General features: G+C 36.4%; 1 protein-coding gene across 1 annotated transcript in view; it reads right to left on the bottom strand.

The window, feature by feature from the left end:
• The window catches only part of LOC127414725 (double C2-like domain-containing protein beta), a 61,489-nt gene that overhangs the window by 6,099 nt on the left and 37,397 nt on the right, over positions 1-17,993 (bottom strand). Inside the window, exons 9-10 of the mRNA XM_051652948.1 lie at positions 11,509-11,590; positions 4,160-4,256 (exon numbers count right to left, since the gene is read on the bottom strand). Of these exons, the coding sequence (XP_051508908.1) occupies positions 4,160-4,256; positions 11,509-11,590 (179 nt within the window). The remainder of the gene's footprint in view (positions 1-4,159; positions 4,257-11,508; positions 11,591-17,993) is intronic.

Here is a 17,993-nt window from a genome sequence, read left to right as displayed (position 1 = left end):
GTACGTATAAAAAAGCGTGTCTACATATCTGTTCCCTTCAGTAAAATGCCTAAGTGTTCTAAGAACACAGCAGATCTATCTTTTTCCTACAGTTTGTCGACTGTATACCAACATGGAGGTAAAAAATGAGCTGATATTAAAAATAGCTTTACATATTTAACACAGATCTAGTAATCTGCTTAAACTGGCAAAAACATCCTATCAAACGATTACCTCACAAACATAATATAAAAAGCATAACTTAATGAAGACTCATGCGCTGATATAAACTCCACTTACAATGTGTGCTTAAAATAAGTTTTTTTTTGCAATGCATTTCACGTAATGCTGCCAATCAAGAACAATATACTGAAAAATAACTCTCATTTGTGTGTTCCTCATCTCTAGATTAGTCATTTAGATCAACAACAATGTCGATAAAAAGCATAGATAAATGAGCATTGTTGAAAGCAACTTTGTAGAAATGAACGGAACCACATTGATTAGACTGTCTGACTGACTGCCTATTACGTAAGCGTTGTTTCAGCTCATAAAACTCACCTGTTATTGGCTGAATGGTCGCTCAATCAGCCCAAAGTAACAAAACGCAAAGAATACCGTATACAAATCCACCAATTGGACTCACTACGGGTTTAGCTTGGAAAAGTGCGGGGGACAAAAATCACCTTTTTAAAGAGTGCGGGAGATGTGACCCCCAAAACACCCACGACGTGCACACGCAATTTCATCTACACACTCTCACGGCGAAATTGTAAGGATTCATATGACTTTTCTAAATTTGGCTAATTCGTATGATATCGTACGACTGTACTCTTTCACTGCAGCCAATGACCTCGTTGGACATCATTTCCATCCAATACGTGACAATTACTTGCTTCTGTCACACACAACAGCTTCCTATCATGTTTACACACTACTGATCGGTTATGTTTAGATAAGGGGTTTGGGTAAGGGCATAATAAGCATGTTCTTAACGCCTTGTGCACGAAACTCGTGCTTACTTCCGCATTAGACATCCAGGCATTTGCACGTGATAAAATTGTACAAATTTATACGAACAAACTCGTACAAAATAATACAAAATAGCCAACTCGTAAAATATGTACGAATTTTCATGAGACTGGGTTGAATTTCATAGATTGCACAAGCAAATTAGCACCAGTAATTTGAGATCTTTGTAAATCTGGGCCTTAATATAGTAAATCAGTTATTTTAACCCTTAACATGAACTGTCTGAAAGAAGCAATTCACTTAAATGATTTGGATTTCCCAGCACTACATATGAGTAAGCAAGAGGTGAGTCCATTTGATTGCTTCTTTGTGCTCCATTGCTGCATTTGCAATACAATGTGCAGTCTTTTGTGATGTAACTACACTCGTTGGACTATGTGGCTTGGTACTGAAAAAGCTACACTATTGTGAAAATAGCTGAGCTACTGTCATGCTACTGATAAATGTAGTTAGTTACTCCCACTGGTAGTTTTAGACAGTTCAGTATGTCGCCATGTTCACATAGGACATGTTCTTGCATTATTATTGCTATTATACAATATTGCTAAACAGTACTTTGAACCATCATCATTGCGTTTTTAAGATGCTGTGCCAAAATAAAAACTGTATAACTTGGAAAAATTAGACCCCTGCATTTGCTCCATTCAGTTGTGCTCTTTCTAGTGGTTTTGAACAGCAAACAACCTTAGTCTACCTCTGAACACCTAAACTTCCTCTGAATAATGCAACTATGTGTGAAGGCGTGCCTGTGGACACAAGCAGTGATTCATTTGGTCATGCACCAACCGTATTTTGCCCTGCATCGATCACTCCTACACAAATACACACACTTCACATCAATACCTGTGCTCATGGCCACGAGCAAGCCATGACAAATAAACCCTACACATGACATGCCCACCATGGTGAATGAAAGAATAAGAAAGGAAACAGAGAGGGAGACAGTGAAAGAAAGAGAAAGTTGAAAAGATCCATGATAAAAAGCTTAAAAAATGTTAAGCTTAATTTAACTCATCAATCCGAGACCTCTCTATGCCTTCACTCACAAGTCTTCGCTCATTCACATCCCTTCATTTCTTCACACTTCTCTCTTGATCTCTCTCCATTTCTCAGCTCTTCACTTTCACAGTAGCTCTCGTAAACAGTAACACTGACATCAGTTAATCTCACTTTCCTGATCGTTAAAGAGTGCTCATGTCATTCAACCATAAATAAACATGTCACACAACAAAGCTTAGTCACCAGCTCAACAGCTATTTCCTTCGAAGCTCTATTTCTCTTCCTGAAATAAAAACTAAATACTGACAGTATTCAGTTTGAGGAATAATACCACAGCATTGAGTAGAAAATTAGATGTACAAGCTTAACATTCAAGAACATTTGGTTCTCTGAGAATGAAGCATTAAAACAGTGTTTCTTCATGAAAGGTTATGGATTACAATAAGCTCTATTGACAGCATCCGTGACATGCTATTGATTACCACTGGCCAGGTGCAGAATTATCAAGGGCTCAAAGGCATTGACAAAAAAGCCCTAGATGTTTTAAATATGTGGGTGTGTGGAGGAGGGGGGTGTAATGACCAGGATGTAATCGCACTCACATAAACAAATTCTATTCATAAATGCTATTCGGCGGTTGCATTTTCGCTCTAAAGTTAATTTTTTACTCCATTGATGGTTAGGTTTAAGGTTAGGCTTTGGATTAGGGTGTAGAGTTAATAAAATATGCATTCCTGTTGACTGTATTTCATCATTTACAACTAAAAATACAACTTGCTTTTGGTTGCAGTCTGTGGACATTCCACTCGGAAACTGGAGCTCACATTTGCCCATATTTTCAACAACACTTCCAACTTCGGCCACTGGGGCAGTGATTAGAATTTCAATAAAGCACAGACCGATTTTTCTGCCGCAAAACTTACGACCTACTGTTGCCCAATTTACAGTATGATAAGTCTGCATTTACTATATTTCATAATAGTTTACACAAAGCCTATCTAGTTTAGGGCCTTTGCTACTGTTGTTTTTGATGTTTGTCTGAACTAGTCTTACGTTACATGTCTTAATGTATATATATTTTAGGAACACCATATTTTTTTAAATTATTTGCTTGCAGTGCCTTGTCTCATAGTGTACAGTAAGAGCATTACTGTAAACATGATTTTTCGAGGTTTTTTCTGAGGAAAGAGTCAAAATAATTTTCTGTGGTAATTGACACTGTTTGGTAAGCATGGCACTGAGAGTGGCGCCTGCAGCTGTACGGCCGTACACACTGTGCTTAACATGAGCACTCAGACTGACCTGAGAAATATTTACTCTCAGAATATTTCTTCAGTCATGAAGTGTGTTCTGTGGCTGTTTAAAAGAACTTGCGATGACCAATTTGCAAATGAATAATTCTTTTGAGTCGGTTCTTTTCAGTGAATTAGCCAAACGGGCTTACAAAACTGTCTGAATCAATTCGTGATTCAGTACAATTTGTTCGGACTGCTCTCTCACGGAATCATTTGGAGCAGTTTCTCGCACAGTAACAGCATTGGGATATTTACAGATACAGAGAACAAACAGTGCTGAATACAGTGGAAATTAATCTACAATCAACTGAGACAAAAGGCTGTCTTTTTGAGAGGTAACTTTGAGAGGTAACTTCAGCTAGTGATGTGTCATGTGAACAAGGCGCTCTTCAAACTGAATGTGTTTTTGCTTCCGCTCACACTGTTTTTCAACCGTATTCCATGTAAACATTCGCTAGATGGATGTCTTTTGACAATTGCGTCATGTTTCACTGTGTTTTTAGGATCTCAAACGGGAGCGCTTTTTAGAAGCCATTTTAAGTTAAAGAACTTCAACTGATAAGACACCTGCGTTCTGATCTATTCGTTGTGGTACATTTTGCTTTTTTAGTGTGAGAACGTGTCTGTTCTGAACGGTTACTGGAAGCTACTGAATGCTTTAGCAAATAGTTACATGATACTTGATAAAAAAAATGTTTCTCTCAAAGTCACCAGAATTGAATGCTTTGGTGTTGTTTTTGCAAAACAAATCACACGGGGGAGCATATACATTTCTGTGCGTACCCTCAGATGAAATCCAGCAGGCGCCCATGGCAACAGATGCTGTCAATAGAGTACTTGATATTCCAGCTCACCTATGAAGTCATTGCTCATGCCCAGGTCATAGTCCCAGACTGAGATCTCCAAGGTTTTCTTGGCGAGCTGATCATGTGGAACTTCATAGGAAAATTCCTGGGTTGAAGAAGAAACAATGAGTTTTGACAGAAATATATATATATATATATATATATATATATATATATATATATATATATATATATATATATATATATATATACTGTGTACACACACATATATATATATATATATATATATATATATATATATATATATATATATATATATATATATATATATATATATATATATATTTTGTATTCGAAAGAAACAAATTTGTATTCGATTTGGTTGACAAGTTCCCCTGCTGAAAAACCCCTTAGCTTAAACCTAAGGGGCTGTTCAGACTGAACACACAACGCATATGACAAAACACAAGTGTTTTAAGATGCATTTTTTAAAGTTAGACACAATATCTAAAAATGTGGCACTCCTGAAAAAACTGTGAGACACGGCAAAGAAAAACAATGCAAAAAGAGGGACACAAAAACTCATCCGGTGTGAATGTTCTGTAAAGGAATGTTTCAGGTTCAATACAAGTTAAGCTCAATCGACAACATTTGTAGCATAATGTTGATTACCACAAAACATTTTTTTTTTGACTCATCTCTGGTTTATTTACAATATTTGGGTGTCAAACAAGACACTTTTTTTTCTTCACTTCCTATGCTTCACACAAATCGCACACAAAAATTATTTACTAATTAATTAATTGATCTATTCATTTATGTATGCATTAGTTATTATTTTTAATTGGTGAATAAAATGAAAATAAATCAAACGTAAAAGTATCCCAATATTAAAGTCTCATTGTATACTGCACAAAGTGTAATCACCACAAAATTAACTGTATTAAAATAAGTGTATTGAGTGTAATTTCATAATAGAGCGCAACAGTCTGGTTCTGGAAGTAAAAATCCCATTCATTTATCCCATAGACGAACTGATTTCAACAATAACTTATAAACCTTTAAAGACAGACCTACCATGAGCTACGAGGTTGTTTTTTTGTTTGTTTTTTTTTTCCTTTTTCTCCCCAATTTGGAATGCCCAATTCCCAATGTGCTTTTTAAGTCCTCGTGGTCCCGTAGTGATTCACCTCAGTCCGGGTGGTTGAGGACAAATCCCAGTCGCCTCCGCATCGGAGACCATCAACCCACGCATCTTATCACGTGGCTTGTTGAGCGCGTTGCCACGGAGACATAGCGCATGTGGAGGCTTCACGCCATCCACCGCGGCAACCACGCTCAACTCACCACGCGCCCCACCGAGAACGAACCACATTATAGCGACCACGAGGAGGTTATCCCATGTGACTCTACCCTCCCTAGCAACCGGGCCAATTTGGATGCTTAGGAGACCTGGCTGGAGTCACTCAGCACGCCCTGGGATTCGAACTAGCGAACTCCATGGGTGGTAGTACGAGGTTGTTCATCAATGGTATATGCTTCCACTGAAGCCATCTGTCTGCATTATTTTAACCTCATTGTTTAAGAATCATGTTTGATATTGGAATTCATGGTCAACAACTACTGGTACAGCAGAGAAATATGTGGAAATAAAACAGAGAACCGCGGCCAATGAAACCCACAAAACGTGCCTTGGAGCGACCACCCAATACCATGACACGCACTATGAATCACGTAATCGAGTCAGTCTCCCTTCACCCTTAAACTACTTATATATTTGTACATATCGGAATATTTTGCAATAAACATAAAATATGTTGTTTCTATACATATAATCAAACAACCTAAAATAAATGTTTAGATATTCCCATCATTTTTTTATTCAATGACATCATTTGCAATACTTCATGGGATTGTATTCCGTGCCCTCATGAAAGGCGGTAAGTACACAGTCTTGTACCTTTGTCTTTTTGTTCGATTTTGAAATACTTTTTAGCCACAAAGTTTGTGATGTTGTGATTTTCCTCAGAGCTGGTTGGTTTTATTCATGGCTTACAACTCTTTTATGAAGGATTTTATAAAAAGTCTATAGAAGAAATGAATGGGGAAAATACTTCCGGAACCCAGACGGCTGAAAATGTGGGTGGACACTGTTGCACTCTATTGGCAAAGTCTGTCTCCTTACAAAGCTCTTAGCGCTATACGATTACTCCATAGCACTTGTAAATCTATAAGCATTTTGAAGTACTACTTAAGTTACAACAGCTTTGGGAAATGGGCTGCAAAACTAAGACAAATCATAAGGTGGATTCTACAATCTATTTAGGCTCACGATGCTTTTGGGAAACGAGGCCCTGGTCAGTATGTAAGAGATATTGTACAGTCAGTCGGTTGCAGTGTTGGGAAAGTTACTCTAAAAAGTAATCCACTACAGATCACTGATTCCTTCTATAAAATTTCAATCACATTACTTTACTGATTGCTTCATAGAAAAGTAATCAGATTACTAATTACTTTACTTTATGTTACTTTCTAAAACCATCAAACCTGCGAGAAATGCGTGACACTCATAGTTCTTTCAGTACTTTAATATTGACTGAAACCTATAACAAAATTACAGCAACATGACAAAGTCAGCAACTTGAATAAAGATCCAATTCATTTCTAAAATTGCAACTTACTTAATCTTAAACATGCCTAACAATGAAAACTGTAGTATCTTCAGATGTGTGTGTAGTATCTTCAGAACTTCAGATACTTCCAACAAAAGGATCTTTAGGGTTTATATCAAGTAGAAATAACTAACAGTTGCATGTAATCACTTTTTACAACGTAGAGGCTTACCGGTAAAATTTCATCTTGCAGACCAGCTGTCATCCCAGTTAGCCCATTCTGTAGTGCCATGATTTTGGACAAGACAACCTCTAGTGTTGGTAGGATGATGTCATAATAGCAATGATCTTCACCTTGTAAGATATCTTAGGCAGTGGCGAGGGGCTTCAGTATTGTGCAATATTCCCTCAGGAAATGATAATCTTTTCTGTGATGCATTTTATCCCCATTAGATTGTAATGGGTGTTCAAACCTGTAAGTGTGACCTCAGTGATGTGTGACTGTCTATCATGGAGTTCCATCTTGTTGCGATGGGGACAATTATTTATTTTCTTTAAATCCTCAACTACCTCTGAAGCCACTGTTGAGTACCTAGCTTTGATCCATAGACCTGAGCACTTGCCGATGACACTTTTGTATACAGTTTTTGATCGCTTTTGGATGTTAGCCATATATCTACATCAGTGGTTCCCAACCCTGTTTCTGGAGGCCCCCCAACACTACACATTTGGGATATATCCCTAATCAAACACACCTGATTCAACTCATCAGCTCGTTAGTGGAGACTCCAAGACCTGAATTGGGTGTGTCAGAAAAGGGAGATATATAAAATGTGCAGTGCTGGGGGGCCTCCATGAACAGGGTTGGGAACCACTGATCTACATCATTATGTGACACCAAGTTAAGTAAGTGGGAAGCACAGCTCAGGTGAGAGAGAGAGAGAGAGAGAGAGAGAGAGAGAGAGAGAGAGAGAGAGAGAGAGAGAGCCTAGCTGACATCTGTGAATGTCACTTCATCTTTAGAATCCAACACTGTTTTCAGCAGGTTTGTACATTCTGAAGGCTTTTAGGAAATTTGATCCATTGTTTGCGACTGTCGCTGTGACTTTACCTGACAGTCCAAATACTGAATACACCTGCTCTTTTTGGCTTGCAATCACATCATATGTATGCCTTCCCTTAATTCTTTTACAAGTGATGACAACTTTTTACGGCTAAAAATCACAGGGTTAATCAAATGGGCTGTCATCCCAAGGAAGGTATTATTATGACTAGTCTAAATGTCTGCGGTTTGAAGACATACACTAAACACTCAAATGACTTTTTAAGTTCAGAATCCATGTCAGCAAAACATTTATCCAAATACCTTGCAAATTTATTTCGGTCCGACAGAGGCACACATCTGCCTGTCACTGGTATCATCGTAACTATGTTTCTAAATGACTGCGACTCCACAGTCGACAAAGATAGCGTTTTCTCCACCACAGATGTTGCCACAACTCTCTTCATCTGATCTGGAGTTATTTTCCCTCCCGATCCTTAACAAAAATCCAGTCTGGCTTGTTTAGGTGAGGTTGGACCGCTGTGTTCTTGGGCATGGGAATCCTCCTTAGCAATGAGTTTTGCTGAAGAATGCTTTCTGTTTAGGTGCTTCTACAATTTGCTGGTCGACTTAAGAGTGGTAGAAAGTTATTTTGGAAATTGGGCACAATTTGTATTTAACAGTTTAAGATTTTTGTTTTTACATTTAATGAAATCAAAATAATGTCTCTATTTCCAATTGAAGCAACAACCACACTCCTCTGCATCCACTGTAACACGGCATTCACACATCTGCCGTTGCCTCCATGCGTGTCCTCTACAGTGGTTCGTTAGAGCGCTTTCTCATTAGCTGACACAGCAACGCAAAACAAAAATACTTAGGTAGAAATGTAATTCATTTTAAAATTCATTCTACTTTATTCATATTATTGTCTTTGCAATAAATGTGTAATCCAAGTAACAATTTATTCATATCAATAACTGTAATTAGATTACATACATTTAAAATGTAACGCATTACTCCCTACACCAGTTGGTTGTTATCGTAAAATAAACCCGAAATGTGTGATCAGGACCCCACTGCAAAGCAGAGACTACTTGCCAAATGAACAAAAATAAATGGATTGGAAACATTAGGGAGCCCCTTAAAGGACAGGAAGGGAATTTTTTTTATATAGTTTTGCGTGCCCTCTCAGTAAGTTTTGCATTCCTTTGCAATAAGTTTTGCATACCCTCAAAATAATTTGTGTTTCCTCGCAATAAATTTACCACAGATTTACTACAGTAACAATTATAATAAACCATAGTAATACTACAGGAACATAAAAACTATGGTAATAAAAATCATGATTTTGTAGTTACTATAGTTTTACTACAGTAACCATTGTATTTGTCATAAAACCCTAGTAACCACAAGATTAACCATTTAGTCTATACTAAAACCAAGGCTATTCTATGGATACAGAATACTGTATTAAAACCATGGTTTCTACCCAAAAACATGGTTACTTTTCATAGTTACTACTTACTACAATATTACTATAGTTAAACCATGGTTTTCGACAGAAAAACATGGTAAGCCTACTAATTGCATGGTTACTACAATATTACTAAAGTAAAATCATGATTTCTGCCATAAAAAAAAAAAAAAAAAACATGTAACTGTCATATAGTAAATCCATGGTTTAACCAGAAAACATAGTTACTACATGGTTAATACAATATTTCTATAGTAAAAACCATGGTAAATTTATTGTGAGGGAACAATAACTATTGTGAGGGCACACTAAATTTATTGCGAGGAAACACTAACTACTGTACATCCAGTTAGTTAGGGATACAATATTAATAGATAGACTTTTGGCTCTGATCGTCTTTCTGTATACATGAGATATGACATTTGGATGAATAGTTTACCTATTAACATGCATAGTTAGGGATGCAATGTTGATAGATAGACTTCCTTTAGTCTGCTTATTTTTCCCTAACTCCCTAACTGTTGGAATTTCCAGACAGGACTACTGGATCCAAAGCATCTATCCACCATAACTTTTTTTTTTTAGAAAGGTCGTAGAGGGTTGAGTGAGGTATCATAATTTTTAGTATCATGTACTAGTCACAGATATATAGGTTTCATGATCATATTCTACTTCTCTGATTTTTAAAACCCCCAGATACACCTTTTGGCTGAGAGGACTTTTGGATCCATAAGTCCTATTTAACCCCCTGTCAGGCCCTAATTTATGGTGAGGACACACAAAGCTTATCACGAGGACATGCAAATCTACCTAAAAATAAATAAATAAAATAAATGTAAAAAAAATCCCTCCCTCTCCTCTAAGGCAGGGGTTTTCAAACTGTTTGATGACAAGGACCACCAAATTTGATAATCCCCTTCGAGGGACCCCCTTTGTGGAAAAAGTAGTAAACATGATATTATAAAAACTTCTTGTTTGCAAAACTAACTAATTGGTTTTTATATTATCATAGTACTAAAGCCAAAATAAATTATTAAAATATTATCAGGAAAATATTTATTAAGTTGACAGTGTATTTTTCTTGCATTGGAGTATTGCTAGATGTATAAAATTTTCAATTAAATCTTTTTTTTTTTAATGATACAATAAAAATATTTTATTTTAACTATTTATATTTATTGTGAAAAACACTATATAAATTTGTAAAAGTATTTAATAACACAATAATTATTATATCAAAGCACCTTTACAGAGAATAGTAAATTACATCCTTTATTTCTTACAAATAAGATTTTTTTTTCATTTTCAGTAAATGAAATTTTATGCAATTTATTTGTATTTCTTACTATGGCTGTAAATACAATAAAATAATCATAATTAATTAATGGTAATGGTAGTAATGTCAAATAGTGCCAACATTTTTACACTTTATTTTTCTTCTCTGACATTTTTTGCGGACCACCTAGCACCCTCTTGCGGCCCCCTGGGGGTCCCCAGTCCCCAGTTTGAAAACCTCTGCTCTAAGGGGATCCATAAAACATTGATTGAGATTTTATTAACTTACTTGTAGAAATCGCACAGTGATCTGTGAAGTAGGAAAGATGACTCGAAATACCCGGATGACCAGTCTAATATGACTGCATTCCCAGATTTGCATTGTTATTCAGTATTATCAGACCAATAGATGGTGTCATTGACCAATCAGAATCAAGCATTCCAGAGACCCGTGTAAAAATCGTTTTATATCCAATATAACAAATTCGTTGCCATGATGACGCAACACAGGTAAACCCTGTAAGTGATTTTATCACAATGAAACTATATAGAACAGAGATTGTATCACACTAAATTCACGTTAACCTATACAAAGTTTGCGTCTTGTGGCTATGCATTTGAAACATTGGGCATTTTAATGTTTAAGAACTGACCCCATTTACCTCCATTGTAAATGCTTTACTGTAACCTTGATTTTTGTTTCTTTTTACTGAAAATAATTGAGGGACGAGTTGAACATATTTTATGTGGTAATCAACATTATGCTACAAATGCTCATTCCTTTAAGATGGTCTAGCTGGTCTCCCAGTCTTGCCAGCTGGTATTCTGGCCTGGTATCCCATCTGGTATCCCGGTATGCCCAAGACTAACCAGTTTGGGCAAGCTTGGAGTCATGCTAATCTTATGCTGGTTCAAGATGTTTATTGCTTTTGTTTTATCCAGCAAGGATAATCTTTTTGGAAAGAAATGAAAGTTACTGTGAATAGCTGACCTCGTTAAACTCTGGGTTTAGAGTTTTCTTCTTCACCAAAGTCTTGTATTTTGACTTTTTTCCCATGTCAGGCTGCAAAACACTGATAGACAGAAAGAAAGAGAGAAAGAGAGAGATAAGCAGAGAGGAATCTTTGCTTTGCAGTGAGAATTTATAACTTCTGAAACATGAAAGCAAATCATTAACCTGGTTTGTCTAAAAACATCCATGACACAATCAAGCCAGAATAAAACACAAACAGGGTGAAAGAGCTCATTTTGGAGCGTGTCAAATAAGAGAGAGAGACAAAGAAAGGGAGACCTTGTAGTGGGGGGTGAGGGGTGGGGGGCTCATTGGGTGATTCATTCAATCTATTAGAGAGTGAGAGATGGTACTCTCTAATTGCGAATGGATGGAACACAAGAGTGGTATTGGGTGAATGAATGGATTGAGAGGGTGTTGGAGGACAGATGATGCATCCACAAGGTCTGTGGCTCATGGAGTCATCAGTGGATTACCAATCAGGATTCATCATTCATTATCCATGGGAGATATTAACCTACACAACACATTAAAAATGAGAGAGAAGAAAGAATCACATGGGGATATGATGTGAGAGACATATTGCGTCGATGATGAGTTGTGAAGTTTTGATTCTGCAAAATCTGCTTTCTTACCAAAGCAGAGAGGAGGTTATATAGCAATGTGAGCTAAATAGAGGGGCCCGGGACTAGTGTCACACTTTTTAATCCAGTGAACATTTCTTAGGGTAGGTTTATTTTTGAACGTCATATTCCTTGAAGTCTTGACTACAAAAAAAGCTATGAACATTTCACCATTATTGCACAAGAAAAAAAGATACAGTTCATTGAACATGGGTTGACCAAAATCGGACCATGCTGTCATACTATATGGGGTGAGTTGTCACAAAGGGCACTTGCTATTAAACAGCCTTTTATGTGTTTTAAGCACAATTTATACAGGAAAACAATTATGAAACACAAAAAGAGTATGAAATTTGAAAATTGAATGGGTGAAAAAAAAAAAGATTGAATAAAATGCAACAGATATTGCAATTAATGAATTCATTAAAACCCCAAAATAAAACTTTTCAGTTAAAATCTACCTTCATAATATAGTTGACCTTTTCCTGAATGTATGCCAGTATTGTTTGGTTATGTTTGCTTGTTTACCCTTACAATAACCAAGAGTTATGGCAAATTTGCCAATGATTAATTGCACATGCAAACTCTTTATTGTCAGTTCACCAATATCGGTGAAGAGCTGCAAACTTCTGGCAAACATTTGCGGCAACTTTCAAGCTAATTGGCATGTGAAAATAATGAGTGGTACATTTTTGGCTAGTTTGGAGCAAGTTTGTCAGACCTCTAGATATTTTGTAAGAGTACCCAAGGGCTATTACAAAAATTTTGTAATGTTTGTAAATTATGTCTGAATGACATGTTTGGAAAAAAAAAAAAAAAAAACATACAAAATCACAGCTTGAGAAAACAGCACTTGTGCAATTGTGTAATTACTCAAAGTCTTATAGTTACTGAGATACTGCCCTTGTGACAATTTTTCAGTGTGATAACTAGCCTTGGTCTCCCCTATGAAGCTGACTTCTGAACAGCACAAAAAAATTAGCAACACTATATGGTTTCCATTAATGACAGTTGGATATTACTGATGGATTATCATTTAACAACACTTGCATCCATTTGCCCCTAGAAATTATTTAGTATCTTGACCAGATAGCCACTGCACTGCATTAAAGACTCGCTATCGAAACTAATAGTACATGCTTGAGTGATGATTCAATATGAAATAGCTAATCTTTTTATATTAATTGGCTGATATGATGATACATGTCTGCATATTAATTAGTTTGACATTAATCAGTAACTTACACCTAACGAATTTTAGCCAGGATATTAATGACATTTTATTTCTGTGTGACAAGCTTTCTGTCACTGATGGGGCGATTTTGCAATTCTAATGAGTTCTTAATGTGATTGCATTTTATTTTTTCATGTCCTGTAACAAGTGTTAGATATTAATTGGGCTACATGAAAATGTATGTGATAACAAATGGTAAGCAGTCTTTGAAAGAGTTACAGGGAAGATACATTTTATTTAAAAGGGTCATATCATATATCCATTTTAATTATATAGACCAATTTTTCCCCTCAGGTCCACTTATAATGCTAATACAGAAATTTTCTGCCAAAAACATAATTTTGTTGTTGTTTTTTTTCCCTCCAAGCTTTGTTTCAATAAATGCCCCTTTTGGACTGGGGTTCTGAAAACTACATCCCAGATAACACACGTGCATCTCCAAGATGTCTGTTTTAGATCTTTTCATCTGGAAAGCATCACAATCTCATTAACATCTGCTAAACATCTTAAAAATATCAGATTTACAAACATTCTAAATCATAACCTTCTTAAAGAAATCTGCTGAATACCTCATTGACTTCCGAGACATACTTACTGACATACGTCTTATAGATATATTGCAGATGAGCAAACAAGTCTTCCAAGTGTAAACACACATATCAAATAGACATCTGAGTGATGTATGTGTGCTTTTAGGGATAATGTTTTCATAGTACTATGAACTCTCAAAAAAAGAAAAAGAAAAATGTGTTACCTCATGATACGACTACTTTAAAAAGGGAAAAGTGACTGATGTTACACGTGTTAATATCAGATACTAATCAGTATGCTAAGCATGAGGCACATAATGTCCTTCACAAGAAGACCTTCTTGGAAGTTTCATTCTAGTGGCCAGAGGCTCTCTTAAAGTAGATTTAACCCCAAGGAAAAGACTGTTGTCATCTCATCTCGGTAATTAAAAGAATAACTGTTGACTCAGAAGAGCCTGTCTAGTGACAAGCTCCAGTCCTGAATGACAGAGGGAATTTGGCATGGAGTGAATGTATAGGCTTCCAATGAAACATCTGTATATTGCATAGAGAGGGCAAATTCAGATAAATGAAGATGATGTCCAAGATGTTAAACCTCTACAATGTAAAGATGCATTGTCATGTAGGCTTTTGTACAAAAATATTTGCTTTATAAGGAAACATCTAAATAAACTAGTTAAGTTGAAGTCAAACATATGATTTAATATAGCTGCGAGCAGCAATTAACAGGGTTCAAGCGGTTTAAGGCCTTTAAGCACATGCGTAAAAAGGTATTATGTTTTATTTAGCAAGCATGTAACCACCTAGATCATAGATGGAATAGACTATTTACAGCCAATACAGGCAATTTACTAAGGAAATACATGGTTTTTAAAGCTTTTTAAAGCTCATAGCGCCACCTATGTTCCGATCTCCATAAAAGTCTGCATGCTTGTTTAGAATCATATGTTGCATGTGCTCACCTAATTTCGTGAAGTTCTGAGTTTTTATTTTTTAGGAATTATGGGCTTATTTGTACACTTGACCACGCCCATTTTGTAAATGACACTGTTATAGCTACCCAAAGGGTAAAGTTCAACATTTGTTTTGATAATTATTGACCTAGAGAGTCCAGAGAATTGTACTACATTGGTTTTATTGAGGTTGAGCGAAAAACCTAGGACTAGTTCACAAAAGTAGGGTTTTTACATAATTGTGCATATTTAATTAACGATTTGATTGACAGCAGTGGTTCTTGAGGCAAAGTTGTTCAGTATGAGGAGATCTAACAAATGATATGAATTATAGCTGCATCCCAATTCAGAGGCTGCATGTATCAGTGAATAAATCACAAATTACATTTAGACTTAATTGCTTATGCATTTAGTGAAAAAAGCACATTCAAGAGCATATGCACATGACGGCAAGCATTTGAATAAACATCTGAATGTGAGCCTAAATGTCTACGCACCACAACAAGTTCATACGAAAGTGGAACCATTGAAATTGTGTCCCGTGTAATGACATTAATTAGAGCAAGTGCAATAATATCTGCATTCCCTTGTCTGTTCTAATTACTTGGTGATGCCAAGGGCCAGATGAAAATAGAGCTGAACTCTACGGGGTCTCATTCATAATAATTCCATACACACACACGGGGGCATAGGAATAATGCGAAAAGTGTGGGGAATACATTATGAATCTCATCAGCCTCTCTTAACAGTTTTATTAAAGTTTTATTTCTTGAATTTCTCTGAAAATGCCTGTAGTCTTGCCTTAACTGCACATTGATTAAATGGACTTCCTGCTAGCAACCTAGATATGGTGATTACACTCACATACAGATAAATAGAGAGCAGACAGAGACCGAGTAAGCCTTCCTGTGTATAAGCTTCTCCTGTTAAACCAGACACTCTGTTGGAGATAAACACGTTAACGTCACTAACGAACAACTATAGGCTACAATTCCAAATCTAGAGATTTGTTCATTGCTTCCTTCTTCCTCCACTGAAAATCGACTACTTATTGATCAGCCTCCAGTCCCTCTCTACAGTTAATCCCTACTGAGTCCAGTTTCATGTTCCCTGAATTACAAACTAAACCTGTCTAACCCTCTTTACATCCTTCTTTCACATTACTTGAACATGTGAACATTAGTCTGTTAATAGTGCCGGGCGATATAGCTGACATCATTTTTGCTAAATTATATTACATGGGTCCTTGCGCATCGCAGCAGTTTTTAGGTGGAATGTCCACTGTGTGGTGCTATAGAGTCACATTTTCTACTAATCATCTAAGGTTTTTAAGGTTAATTCAACAAAACCTACCTCCCTACCCTAAACCTTAAATCTAAACCTAACCAATAGTGTAATAAAAAGCACATTAGAGATGAACAGCGCAATTGTTGAAGAAGCAATGTCATTTTGTGGCGCTTCTATGACACTTTCGGCTAACAAGTTGACTTGTGTGCTCTTCAGGACTCGTACTCCGGTCCACTGCATCGCGAGTGCAACGCTCTCAGTTGAACTACCACACAATTTGATTACACTCGGACAAGCTTGTAAATGTAGTTGCAAACGTAATGCAAATATTAAAATGAGTTATGCGCTATAGTAAAAGTGTTTAGCTGTCATAATATAACATTGTGTTAGGAACAGGGCAAAAAGTAAATGTTTATGAACTGATAATCTGCAGTTTTACTGGTGATTTGTGTAAAAGGGATAAAAAGTCACTGTTGTAGTGTTTATTTCACCAGGAAATACGTCCAAAATGCCACATAAATTCATTTTGCAAAGAAGTATAGTAACGTGATTCTATGAGATCAGTTTGTCTGAAAGGGCTTAAAAAGATTATGCTTTTCAATCAGAGGAACTTTCATTTCAATCAAACAGCCATTGTAAGACAGGTAGATTTAAAAATGTAAAAAGTAAAATATAGTAAAAATCTACTACAAATAATCAAGGTATGTTTTTCTGACTATTAAATCATTTCCATTTATATGCACCAATATAAAAATGCATAAACAGCAATGTTTACCTGCATATATTGTCATTTTAACGCATGAAAAATGTAGGGAAAAAATAAACTAATCTAATAAAAAAATGCATTAAAATCATCAATATTCACTGTCACTTAATATCATCGATAGTATTTTGTTACTATTCAATATATCACCTAGCACTGCCTGTTAGTGTCACTGAAAACAAAGCTTTCTGCATTGTTGCCATATTCCAATTATGTTGCATTATGTTGGGTTTAGGGAAGCCATTCAATAATTACAGTGAAAGCTTTTATTACTATTAAAAATATTAATAGTGACTGATGCAGAAAATCCAGTTTAAAAAGAAGACACTTTGCTGCTTCAATAATTTCCAGCTAAATCCAGCCATATCTGGAATCAACCTCAATGGACAAAGATAAATAACATATGGCCCAGTGGTCATGATGCACAAAAAATCCCAACATCCAAACAAACTTCTGCCATGCTGTCAAATCGAGAGAGCGAGAGTGAGTCAAAATTTCTACCTTATCCTAAACTGTATTGACAAGTCCAGTCCTAAACACCTGCTACAGTGCCTGTCACACACATACACACACACACACACACACACACTCAATCCCAGCAGTCTATCCTGCTGTATAAAAGCAGTCCACTCTCCAACAATAGATTTTTCCTGCTCTACTGAGCCCATCAGCGCCTGTTACTGGCATGATAAACAAGGAAATCCTATCTTGTAGGAGCAGATAGTGGAAAAACTCCTTACTACATCACCAAACACATCAAAATACACCCACGATAAGCATAAACAGTAAGCCATCGACAGGTAGAAAGTGGTCCAGGATTTACGAGATGAACAGTGTTGAGAAGGAGAGCCGTGATAAATTAGAATAGAGCATTGCTGTGCCTGGAAGCAGAATTGGGAAGCCATGTCTGAGAGAGGAAGATAACAAAAAGCAACTCCAGAGTTTTCTGAGTCAGTCTTTTTACTTTTCTGCATGCCTCTTGACACTTTGGCTCCATCTCTATGCCTCATTAATTATCTTTGCCTCTAAATAAAAGCCCCTCTTGTCTTTTTGTGTGTGTGGGCTTGGAACGAT

The sequence above is a fragment of the Myxocyprinus asiaticus genome, chromosome 24 (assembly GCF_019703515.2).
Source record: "Myxocyprinus asiaticus isolate MX2 ecotype Aquarium Trade chromosome 24, UBuf_Myxa_2, whole genome shotgun sequence".
Taxonomy (NCBI): domain Eukaryota; kingdom Metazoa; phylum Chordata; class Actinopteri; order Cypriniformes; family Catostomidae; genus Myxocyprinus; species Myxocyprinus asiaticus.
Note: the sequence above shows the minus strand (reverse complement) of the source record. Positions and strands in the feature narration are given on the sequence as shown.